The 12,246-nt window shown below is 35.5% G+C and overlaps 1 protein-coding gene across 1 annotated transcript; it reads left to right on the top strand.

The window, feature by feature from the left end:
* The first annotated feature begins 776 nt into the window (after positions 1-776).
* On the top strand, positions 777-2,960 carry LOC107036426 (heart- and neural crest derivatives-expressed protein 1). Its single transcript, XM_015254375.1, has 2 exons — positions 777-1,259; positions 2,657-2,960. The coding sequence occupies exons 1-2, from the start codon at positions 945-947 to the stop codon at positions 2,834-2,836; spliced, it is 495 nt and encodes a 164-aa protein (XP_015109861.1). The 5' UTR covers positions 777-944; the 3' UTR covers positions 2,837-2,960.
* Positions 2,961-12,246: the final 9,286 nt, after the last annotated feature.

Below are 12,246 nucleotides of genomic sequence, written 5' to 3'. Positions count from 1 at the left end.
TGATTAGTTATTGTTAACGAATGGATTTTGGTTGGAGGTTACGGTCTATTCGGTCCCACCAAATGTTCATTCGTTAATAGTTAACGAATGTATATTTGAAAAGCCTTGATTGACTTGACTTTCGCCATTCAAGTGAACCATTCGTTAACTATTAACGAATATTCATTTGGTCATATTTCCCACTTTTGTCCCTAAATCTAATGAATTTTTCATAAAATTTAGAGAATTTCCGATTGAAAGCATATTTCAACATATATGGTCTGCTCGTATGCCGCAGAACCGAAGAAGAAATGGTAACCAAAACATGAATATTTCCAAAAATTGATTCCTCACGATCTTTGCATAGTATAACGTTAATAACGAATAGAGAAATGAGTTGTGTGAATAAAAATAAGTATGTAATGAAAAAAAATTGTAATTACATTATCAAACCACGAAAAATTGATTTTCTAATTCTTTATCTTTTGTTTTTCGAATATGGCTGTCTGGGATTCATTGCATTTACCGCAATTTCAGGCCAGATATATCCAACAGTACATTCCAGGTGGATGCACATGTTGTGAGATACTCCACCATTGAGAGATTCTCCTCAAGAACAACCGAGATGTGCGGCCCGCCCCTAGGACGTCCCAAATCCCGCCCCGATGACTAATTTTCCACTTCTCAAATATTTTTTTCCTTCGTTTCCTCTTTTTTCTGTCTTATCCCTCGTCACTTTTCGACTCTTCGGGATCCACTTAACGCCTTCTCAATTAGTTCCGCGTGATCATTGGAACACAGCGGGGTGAGCTTTGACCCCACGACTTAATTACTGTCAAATTTTGAAGAAACATTGATTAACCAATAATACAATAAATTAATTGAACCGTTTCTTCCATCAAATAAATAACCGAAATTGCGGAAAAAATAATTTTCAAGTGGAAAACTACATTCTAAGTGCGAAGATGCCGCGAAAGAGGAGAGTGTCAGTGACGTCTCTGGATGATGATGATTATCCTGAAGAGAAATATAGTAAAGACGAAATCGAAGGAAAAGCTCCGCGAAATGCCGCAAATGCTCGAGAGCGTGCAAGGATGAGGGTCTTGAGCAAAGCCTTTTGTCGACTGAAAACTACTCTTCCCTGGGTTCCGGCTGATACCAAACTCAGTAAATTGGATACTTTACGTCTCGCTGCGACATACATCGCACATCTTCGCGCTGTTTTAAGGGATGATAACGACTCACTTCCGGATTCCACTAGGTCTCTGTCTTTGGCTTTGGTGAGTGTTTGCATTTGAACGCGTTGTATTCAACTACTCAATTTTTCGATCTTCCCGAAGACTTTAATTTAGTTAGCGAATTTTAACGGCACAACGCAAATAATATTCAATGAAATAGAGCAATCAATATAAATGAGTTAGTTTCCAAATATTTTTAGAATGAGAAAATTTATTATAACATAGTTTTTGCAAGAAATTTTCTTTTCCCGAAATATTTTAGGAATGATTAGGACTGATGATTGAATATTGAAACAAGCTGTGGTTCGAGCCTATCCGATAGAAGGCATGTGACCGTTACTTTTTGCGTTATTAGTCTTTTCCTGTTCTTATTTCTATCAATTCCATTGGTAGTAAGCTTCCGAATGAGTCCGTAGCAATTCCCTATCCTTGTGACAGACATACAACCGTAACCACATGAAACAGAGCACTTACACGGAGAGAAATGTTCAGTAAAAATTACGGAACTCCCAATTCACTCACTGATTACGGAATTGACTAAGAAAATTTAAGTGATGGTATCGTAATTTTTCACAGGAGATTCAGATAAAAATTACGGAACTCCCAATTCACTCACTGATTACGGAATTGACTAAGAAAATTTAAGTGATGGTATCGTAATTTTTCACAGGAGATTCAGATAAAAATTACGGAACGCTCCGGAAAAGTTTCGTGACAGTTCCGTAAAATTTCCTACAACTACACTTCGCTCCGGAAGTACGGAAAAAGATACGTAATTTTTATTGAATATTTTTCTCCGTGTACCGGAGGATATTCAACCTTTTAAGGAAATCGATTTGCACAAAAATTGAAATAAAACAAAAAGTTGGAAAATTTGAGCCGGGGAAATTCTACAGAAAATATCTCAATAGAATATATTGCATTCAAACATCAAATTCTATTGACTTTTCCAATGGAATATTTTCCACTGAATTTCAATACAATCGGCCAAAAACTAGTAGAAAGTTCAATACAAATCCAATAGAATTGTCTGGTGAATTCACTAAGTTTTTCTATTATATTTATTCATACGTGCTTTCATGCAAAAATTGAGTTCACGTTAATTCTGAAATCGTTCTGAATATTCGAAATAAAACCAGGTGGATTAGATCATCCCCATCATTCTGACATCCTCAGTGTTTACGTCTGACCAGGTGGGGCCTATCACGGCATCCCCACTCTGTCGTTTCCGTTTCCATTAAAATCTTCGAAATAACAAGACAGTAAAGAGGAGAAGGAGAACCGAAACGCAAATAACTCCCATTGTTTTCTTATCTTCTGTTCTTCTCAATCATCTCAATCTATTATTTTCAATTTTTTTCAAATTTTTATACATTTTCTAACGTTTTAATCTTAATGATTAATTTTTAATTATATATTTTTTCGATTCTCTTTTACAGACTTGGCCCTTTGCGATTCAATCACCTTCTCCAGTATTCATGAATAGCAGTTGCGCAGTTTCTTCGACATCACAAATGCCTAATCAGTATAACCGCACACAGGTACAGAATCCCCACGAAATTCAGAACTATCACTCTGGTCAAATTATTCCAAATCGTCATGATCAAATGTATTATTAATTTTCCCAACACTAAAAGTAAGAATTTCTGATGTTTAGCATCAGGAAGGTGTCTTTGATAATCGTACCCTGCCTTCTTTATTTATTAATTAATTTGAAAGAATGAGAATTGAGTAATCAACAGAGCTGGGGAATATCTTATTTGAATTACTAATTTAAATTTTCATGAATATTTGTTATTGTTCTGCCATCAAACGCGAGTTCTAACCCCGTGGTTGTTTAGCCAGCATCAAAGACTAGCCACAATGGCCCGCAGTGCGGTAGGAAAAAGTAAAAAGAGTATGCGTAAAACACTATTGTTCCACTTTGCCCCACCTTATCCTCGTTTGGCCAAGTGGGAAATTGCTTTCGTCAAAACATAGTCAATATATTTTTTGCTCATAAATTAGCAATTTGCTTCCCAATGGAATTTCTATGCCAATGTATTTTTAATTGAATTCCATGATTCATTGAATTTAACATTGTCTCAACTGACAGCCAACATTGCCTCAACGTTAAAATTTTTTACCTCTCCATGAATATTGGTTTAAAAATAAATCTTTTTCAACAATAGACGATGTAATCAATCTCATGATCCAAGTCGGTCAAGATGACATTGGGGAGGATATTTTAAATCACAGGTGGATTCATTTGAACAATTAATTTTTTTGTCACATATACACACACACACACATACGAAAAAATTCAATAGAAAATCGTAGCGAATGCGCTAGACAATTCTATTGGATTTCTCTATTGAACATTCTATTAGTTTTCGATCGCTTCTATTGAAATGTTCAAAAGGAAATATTCTAGAGAAAAAATCAACAGAATTCCATTTTTCTATGCAACTTACTCTATTGAGATATATTCTACCGAATTTACTCGGCTCAAATTCGCCAAGTTTTTTTCATTCTATTTTTCTTTTTTTCATCATCAAAATCAAACAAAAAAACTTGGAAAATTTTAGCCGAGGAAATTCTATAAAAAGTATCACAATAGAATAAGTCTTATAGAAAAATCGAATCCTATTGATTTTTTCTACAGAATATTTTCCATTGAATATTTCAATAGAATCGGCCTAAAACTAATAGAAAGATCAATAGAAATTCAGTAGAATTTCTTAGCGAATTCGCTTGGGTTTTTTATTGAATTTTTTCGTGCGTATACATCCAGACATGGTCTAAAAGTAGCATATTCGAACTCGTGAGGCCAAAATTAGTTGTCCTGGCACAAAAAATTGGAAATTTCGAATTTGACGAATACAATACTTCCATTCGAAAGCAAAAATACCATTTTAAATGAATAATTAATGAAAATGCCCTGCAATATTTTTATTTCATTATTAAAAATGTCTTTTCTTCCATTCGACGGAAAATTTGAGCAGAGCAAGTAAATAATCAATTCAATTATTGAAGTGAATATTATAGCAACATTTAGGACAAAGAAAAATATAGAATATTCAAGTTTCAAGAAAAATCAAATAATGAATCGCAGTCATTAGCTGACAATAGTAAGTTTTTGAAATAATCATATCATTCAGTATTGTATCATGAGAAACTATTTAAAAATGCATTTCTATTTAATAGTCATATTGTAGGCCCTAGCTCTGGAAACCAAATGGTTAACGTCTATAGTCAAGCACTAAATTATTTTTAATTACGCATGAATCTCAAAGAAAGAGTGGTTTTTGAACAAAATATCGTCAGACAATTTGTTTTTTTTTGTTTTTAATTGAAAACATTTTTTTATAGAAAAGGTTTTTTTTAATATTTTCGGAAACTCATGTGACATGTAAATTCAAGAGATTTGTTAGATATGAATTTATCTGGCGCATGAGTGGTCTTACAAAATGTCTACATTTTTTTTTAAGTATGTCTAGAAAAATATTTTGTAGTCCAGATACTTTTCAACAAAAAATGTCTTGACAATTTTTCCTGAAATTACTCATTACTGACATAATTCACCAACTACGGAGACTTCTTACTCAATTTTCTATGCTTTTTTATTACCAAAGAAAAACAGAAGAATCGTTTCTGAAATAATTTTATGAGATCATAAGATAGATTTATTTATTCAAATAAACATAAGATTACTAGTCGAAAATTTGTTTCTCTAAGCGTAAAATGAAAATTAAACTTAAGAATATCGACATCCGGAGATGAGACGGAAGTGCGGAAAGATCAACGGATCCCGGTTAAATAAACAGCCTTGAGAGCTTTGTTTAGGTTTCCTTAAGTTAAAACAATATATCCAATTCCCCGTGACATCCACAACATATTTTTGAGGTCTCGTGGGTCAACAGACCGCCTATCGTTTTACTCATGTTTTTCCCTATCTTCTAATCTCCCCTAATTATTGTAATTTTAATGTAAATTTTTGTAATTTCTATCGTTTTAAGTGATACCAAAAAGTATATGTATCAATGAAGGAAAAACTTGACTGGAGAATAAAGATAAATTAGTTTCTAAGGGAGGAAAATTTATTGAGTGCTTGAATCTTCCAGGAAATTTCTAAGCCGCATTGATCCGGTAATCTGATGCTCGACAAATCCTTCTTTCTTCTCTGTTCCTCTTCCCGTCGTCAAGAATTATGGAGTATTTCCATGAAGTATCGACTCCGTAATTTATTACAAGTGATCAACTCGTTGGAACTTTTTTATTTTTTCCAATAGAATTTTTCATTTTTCTGACTCACGGACTCTATACGTCCGTGAGTCGCTGCTTACAGCTGTGATGCACTGTTGGAAATTGTTTGAAATTTAAGTAACAAATGCATTTGAATTTTCAATATTTTGAACTTGAATTCAATTTCAGACTAAATTGCTCATGAAATTCTTGATTTATCTTCGAAATTTAATAAAATTAAGTTTCTCATTATAAATGATCATTGACTTTTCAATGATTTTTTTTCTCACTCGGATTTCAGCCAATCAGAGCGCAGTATTTGAGGCTGTCAAACAGTTTTATTTCGGAAATTTCTAAAAAATTTCTGACGGAAATTCACTAGTAGCTTTTCAAATGTTTCTCATCTTTCAACGCATTTCACGTTTAATATTCTGTGACAGATAAAAAAAAAAGTGGGTTGTAAATCTATGACTGTGTAAATGTATCCGGATGCTGTTCACAGCACTCTGCTTGGCCGAAATCCGAGTGGAAAAATAATCCGTCAAATACCACTCGTGCTTCTAAATTAATCGGATATTTTCCTCAAGCTTCCCTGCCTAGGAACGAGTGTGTCAAATTTTGCAAAAAAATCCCGCGTAATTCGCACTTGGGATTTTAAACCTGCAAAATTTGACACAATCGTTCCTAGGCAGGGAAATTTGAGGAAAATATCCGATAATTTTGAAGCACTGGTGGTATTACTACTGACAATTTCGATTTTCAAACCTATAGCGAAAATTAAGCAACAGATTGAAAACTCAAAACAAAGTTGCCTGAATTTTCATGATTTTCAGTAATTTTCATTGTCGTATGAACCCGAGAAATCAAATTTCATTGAATATTCAAGAACATTGACTGATTTATCAATAGCAAGATCAATGGAAATTCCATGTAAATTATTCGTTGTTAAAAATTTCAAGATTTTTTACTTGAAATTTCAAGCGTAATTTGCTAACAGTATGCCAAAAAAATATTGTTCGTCATACGGCCTAAAAAAATTTTTCTAGCTCATATGATTGCAGAAACTTGTAGCTCATATTCGCCAGAAAATTGTTTGTCTCCCTATGACGAAGTATACTATTTCCTCACAGGGCCGAAAAAACCTTTTCTGACGAGTGTGAGAGTTGCAGACCTAGGAATGCAATCACACGAGTCAGAAAAGCGGTTTTCGACCGAGTGACGGACATAATTTTTCTTCACAATACCGGTAAACGGCGTTTGACGGACAGTGTGATGAAAAGTTTTTTCCCTCGACTGGAGAAATATATTATTGAAAAAAGAAATAGTTCTCTCAAGTAAATGGATACTTGAAAAAATAATTTTTTTTTCCCAGTGCGCAAGGCGAAATAACTCTTCTCTTATTTTCCGTTAATGCAGTACTGAAATGAAAACAACAAAACGCTTTCATTACGCATGATCCACTGAATGTTCTAAAAAAATCACTCAAATGATTTACTTCATTGTGACCACAAGGTAATCTATCCAAAGCATATCTATCAGCTGTGCACCCATGGACCACAGAATCGGAATATGTCCCATCCTGAGCAATGACATTGAAGAGCACACGTGTCCTGCGGTTCGCAAGCACCACTGTAGCCCTTGGCTTGGCCCTGGTCATCGCGGGTAATCCGAGCCTCTGAGAGTGGAAGCAAAGTTTCCATCCCCTGCGGTTCCTCCGTGAATATCCCACAGGTTTTACTCTTCTCGGTAGATGCTGTTGCATTCGTCTTATCTTACATTCTGACCATTTCAGCGCACCCATAAATTCTCGGGTTGATGAACCAATTGTTTCAATTGGATCTCTGTTCGAGAGCAAGCAATTTTGTGAAAAGAACTGCGCCACAGAAAAGTATTGTTTGATTCTTACTGAACAGTAGAAATTTTTCAAAAATGCAAAGATATGAAAACAAAGGCAAGTCAGTAGTGTCAAATGAATGGCCATAGGTACAGACAAGAAGTTATCTACGTATGAAGAAAAAGTATAGAAATTTTCTATACGGATTGCGTATAGAATTTCTATAGGATTTTCGTATATGATATTCGGATATTCCTATACGGATATTTTTTATACAAATTCTTTCCATACGATTTCTATATATAGATATAGGTTTGATCCTATATGAACCACTATATGAGCCACTGCCACATATATAGAAACATTTCGTATGGAGCTGGGACATTTCTCGACGTTTTTCTCTGGAGCGTTTAGACATCTTTCGTATGAAAACAAAAATTTATGTATAGAAATAATTCGTATAGAAAATATTCGTATAGAAATATCCGAATATCATATACGGAAATCCTATAGAATTTCTATACGCAATCCGTATAGAAAATTTGTATACATTTTACATACGTGTAGGGTCGATTGCGCCAAGCCATGTAAGCCAAATAAATCGTCTGAATTAATTGTCTGGAGGAAACGTATTCCAAATTTGGGAAATTTTGAGAAATTTGTCGTAGAGTGCTTTCTTCAGGCATTCGGTCGTGAATGTTGACCAAATACTTCATAATGAGTGGTATTAATGGCAAATAGTGATGATGAATCGATACGCAATGTTTGTTGGTGAAATAGCATCGATGAAATTTCGATCAAAATTGATCGGCAGATTATTTTGATCTATTCCGATATTTAACTGAGGATTTTCTTAACCGGGCTTGGTGCAACGGGCCCATGGTCAAATTTCGTGTCGAAATTTACTTGCATTTGTTTGTCTGAAGCAAATTGGATTGGCAGAATTATATTTCTTCTCAGTGAAAAATTTTTGGCATGCACCTAAGTAAAATCATTCTGTATTTGAATAAAAGTTCCATATGCATTTTGTATTCCAAATAAATCCTGAAAATAGTTGGCCGATACAATGACCCCACTTCACTGCGCTCCAGCATCATTTTTCAGGAATTCTTTGCTCAGACTAGTGTTTACGTCTTCCCAGGTGGGATCGATCACGGCACCCCCTCTGCTGTTCTCCTTCTCATGGAGATCTCTAAGAACTAGCCGAAAAGAAAATGTGAGGGACAGATGAAAGGTAAATAAATTCAATTGTTTTCTTCGCCTTTTCCTCTACTCGTGTCAACAATCCAAAATTCTTATTTTCAATTTTTTATCAGTAATTGGTGATTGGGGTTCCTGTGGCAATGTCCGTTATATCTTTCCTCCAGGTAACTTATGACGGAACGTCTGAGATCTACTGGCTGCCACCCTCCGTACCATGCTAATGTATTTCTACACACACTTGACAAACAATTGATATACACCCTAAACTACTTTCTTGAAGCCACAAACCGTAGAATATTATTAATTATTAACCGCCTTAAATTCGATTTATATTGAATGTAAAGTGCTACGGAAAGCAATAACAGACTGTACTGTTTAACACATATACTTATTTCATTTTGTTTTGTACAACAATTCGTTTGTCAAATTCGACAATGCACATACTGCAGAATAAATTGTAAATTTTAAAATGCCTATCAATAAAAAAATTGTCGACTGGGGTTTTTAAAAATCGGCTGTTCAAACATCAGCAAAATATTCCAGCACATTTATTAAATTCAAATGAATTATGTCTGAAGCCCAATATAACGTCACTATTATTTCAGTCATTTAATGGAGGAATCATCACGAATTTGGAGTAAGCAATTACTAGCGTTTAGGAAATCCTTAACAACGTTTTGATTCTACATATAAAAAGATACAATTTTCATGATTTTGATAATTATTTATTTCCATCCATGATGGGACAAAACATTCTGAGAATTTCAATGATTCCCCCGATTTTAGCGACCAACTGCCAGCAATCTATTTTTCAACGATCATTTCGTTTTGCTCAATTTTGAAAATTAATACATGAACGTTAAAATTGATGACTTAAATTACTGAAGGCCGGGCTATGCGTTTCATTGGCTATTACAGTTACACGCATTCGCATTGCTGTCATAGTGAAATTGCTTCGGCCTGATATTCTCCGTCGTACACTGGCCATAACACTCCTTCATTTTCTCCAAGTTGTTCAAATATATGTTCAAGATTATCTCGTTTTCATTATTACTGTAAAATAATATATTTATGGTCATTTGATCACGGTACCTCAAAGTTTCAAATACTTAGAAAATTCCTGACATGAACTCTTTCTCGATGGGTGAGACAAAGAATTAAAAGATGGAAGTAAGTCGGAATATTTTTCACACAACAAGGCTCTAGGATTCAATGCATGGTTTTTGAATCGAAAACTTTTTTCATCGGATGAAAAAATCTTTCCCTCTTTGAAAACAACACAGTGAAATTCTACCCCTAATTGCAGGAAATATTCGTTTAACCCAGTAATTTTCGAAACGTGGAAATTAGTTTAACGGAATTTAACTGAATTACATCTGATCGAATAGGATCTGAAAAAAAATTTTTCTTTGCGAATGAATAATATCAAAAATGACGCATTGTAGCGATTATCGATGGAACCAGATTAGAATGAGTTATTTTTGAGATTATCCATTCCTGTTGCAAGAATCTTTCGATTAGTTTCAATTTTCTGAAACTTTGCCTCGCCCCTAAAGAAGAAAATTTGTGGCAAGAATTTGTTTCTTTTGAGAAATCTTTTTTTTAAGTGGATACGTCTATGATTTCATTATGGGGGGTCATTTTGGGAAACGGTCTTTATGGGTAGTGCCGTCTATCGAAATTCGAGAAAATTCAGAGCGTTTCTAGAAAATTCAAGGAAATCCAAAGAGTTTCCAGATAATTGGAAAGAATTCAAGGAGTTTATAGAAAATTCTAGGAAAGACGAGGAGTTTCTCAAAATTTTGAGGGAATTCGAGGAGTTTCTGCAAAATCTAAGGGAAGGCAAGTTTGTAGAAATTTCAAGAGAATTCAGGGAGTTTCTAGGAAATTCGAGAGCGAAGAAAAGACCATGGACGTATCCACTTACAATTACAGCTGTATCAAACATACAGCCGCCTGCAATTTTTCTGAACGGACTCATCGACTCACACGCAATAACATCTTGGTCCGCTTCTGTCGTAGAAAACATAATCTACAGTGGCTGGATCATCCACCTGATAACACCATTCAGAGCAGATCTCCCTAGCCTCATCAAATGTGCCATCGACTTCGATGGCTTCATCAAAGACCGTCTCATCCGCTGCAGTCCTGGAAATTAGTAGATTCATTCATCAGTGATTGTAGAATCCCAGAGCTGGCAATTCGTTAATTTACCTGCACGTGCACATGTTCCCGGCCCTGGTGTAGATGAAACGCGTAGAGTTATCCATCTTAGCGAAACACATGTCAGCGCAGGCGGATACACCCTGTTTCCCGGCATACTTTATCATTTCACTACTCAAGTCTGCAGAATAAGATAGAGATTTGATTGAGAGATATTCGACACAGTATAAATGCGCACTGCGATTTAAATATTTTGGGACTGAACGGCATTTTGGAGAAATCTGAGGATTCGTGGAATGTGACATTATGTCGAAGATAAATAAATTTGTTACGATTCCGATCAAATGATTTTTATGGTGGAAAATTGATTATAGAAATAATTTATAAAAAATGCTCATGATCTTCAAAAATTGCAATTTTCTAATTATTTCATCAATCTTTCTCCATTAGCCCGGTGGCCTGGCGTAGTGGTTAAGGCCGTTGCCTCACAACGGATAGGTTCCAGGTTCGATTCCTGGCCGGGGAGAATGGTGAGATCTAACCATTTTTAAAGTCTTGATCAATCGCCATATAGTCTCATCAGACTCGAAGCGATATAAAATAAGCATAAAAAAAAAAAAAATCTTTCTCCATCTTTCTCCATAAGTAAATTTTCTGTTTATTTCAAATTTTTAAAATGTTTTCTAACAATTCAATATCGTAATTCAAATTCAGACCTGCAAAGTTTAAATAACAAAATCATTTTATTCATAAAATTCATTCATATAGCATAAAATGATTAACGCTCTGAGGTGAATGGGCGTTTACCCCACTCTATGCCATTTCGGTGAGGCGTAGCCTACAAAGCATGGTGGTGACCACGACGCCAGTGTCGGCTCAGCAGAGTCTCGGACAGGCTAAATTGATTCCACTGTACCGGGGAACTATGGCGCCCTAGAAGTGGCACTGTTACGTCACTGTGTGACGGCTAAGGGCGCGGGCAATCGGCTGACTCCCCTCCGCACTGAGAAAAAAATCTCCCAAAAATTAGTGTGCTGTCCCCTAACGCCGGGACATAACAGGGGGTCGTCGAAAAATTCATAAGTGGCACCCTAATTTTTGGTGGGACTCCGGCCACTTTTTCGGGGGATTCCCGTAAACATCAGTGTGCCACATGCGAATTCTCCGATGACTCCCTGTTATGTCCCAGCGTTGGTGAACAGCACACTAATTTTTGGAAGGATTCTCACAAAATTACGATGTATTTTTTTCTCCGTGCGGTAGAAAAAGACTACTGTGAGTCAGACTTTCATCTTAGAGGGTGGTCACCTTGATCCACCTAGCCGCAAAACTTTGCAATACCGTTCCGGATAGTTTTAATAATTTAAAATATTATAGGTTGGCTTACCTGAGTTGGCGGTGCAGAGTCCAACGAAGAGAAAGACAGTCAGGTTCAGGAGCTGCATGGTTTTCGAATTCTAGCGCCCGACTCTAGTCGACCCGATTCTAGTTCCCGAATGATATTGATTCGAAATTGAGTGTGACCGTTCTAATAATTTGAGCGCTATATAAAGGCCTAGAAAATTTTACCCCCGCTAGTGCGGGTATTGTCAGAAATACATGATC

Source organism: Diachasma alloeum, unplaced genomic scaffold (genome assembly GCF_001412515.2).
Source record: "Diachasma alloeum isolate Michigan unplaced genomic scaffold, Dall2.0 Dall_scaffold_00209, whole genome shotgun sequence".
NCBI lineage: Eukaryota > Metazoa > Arthropoda > Insecta > Hymenoptera > Braconidae > Diachasma > Diachasma alloeum.
The sequence above is the reverse complement of the archived record's forward strand: the minus strand, read 5'-3'. Positions and strand labels throughout refer to the sequence as shown.

Bases quoted from the DNA above. Each gene is read 5' to 3' on its own strand.
- LOC107036426 (XM_015254375.1), top strand. From the start codon at position 945: ATGCCGCGAAAGAGGAGAGTGTCAGTGACGTCTCTGGATGATGATGAT. The intron at 1,260-2,656 runs GTGAGTGTTTGC...TCTCTTTTACAG, and splicing joins GGTCTCTGTCTTTGGCTTTG to ACTTGGCCCTTTGCGATTCA.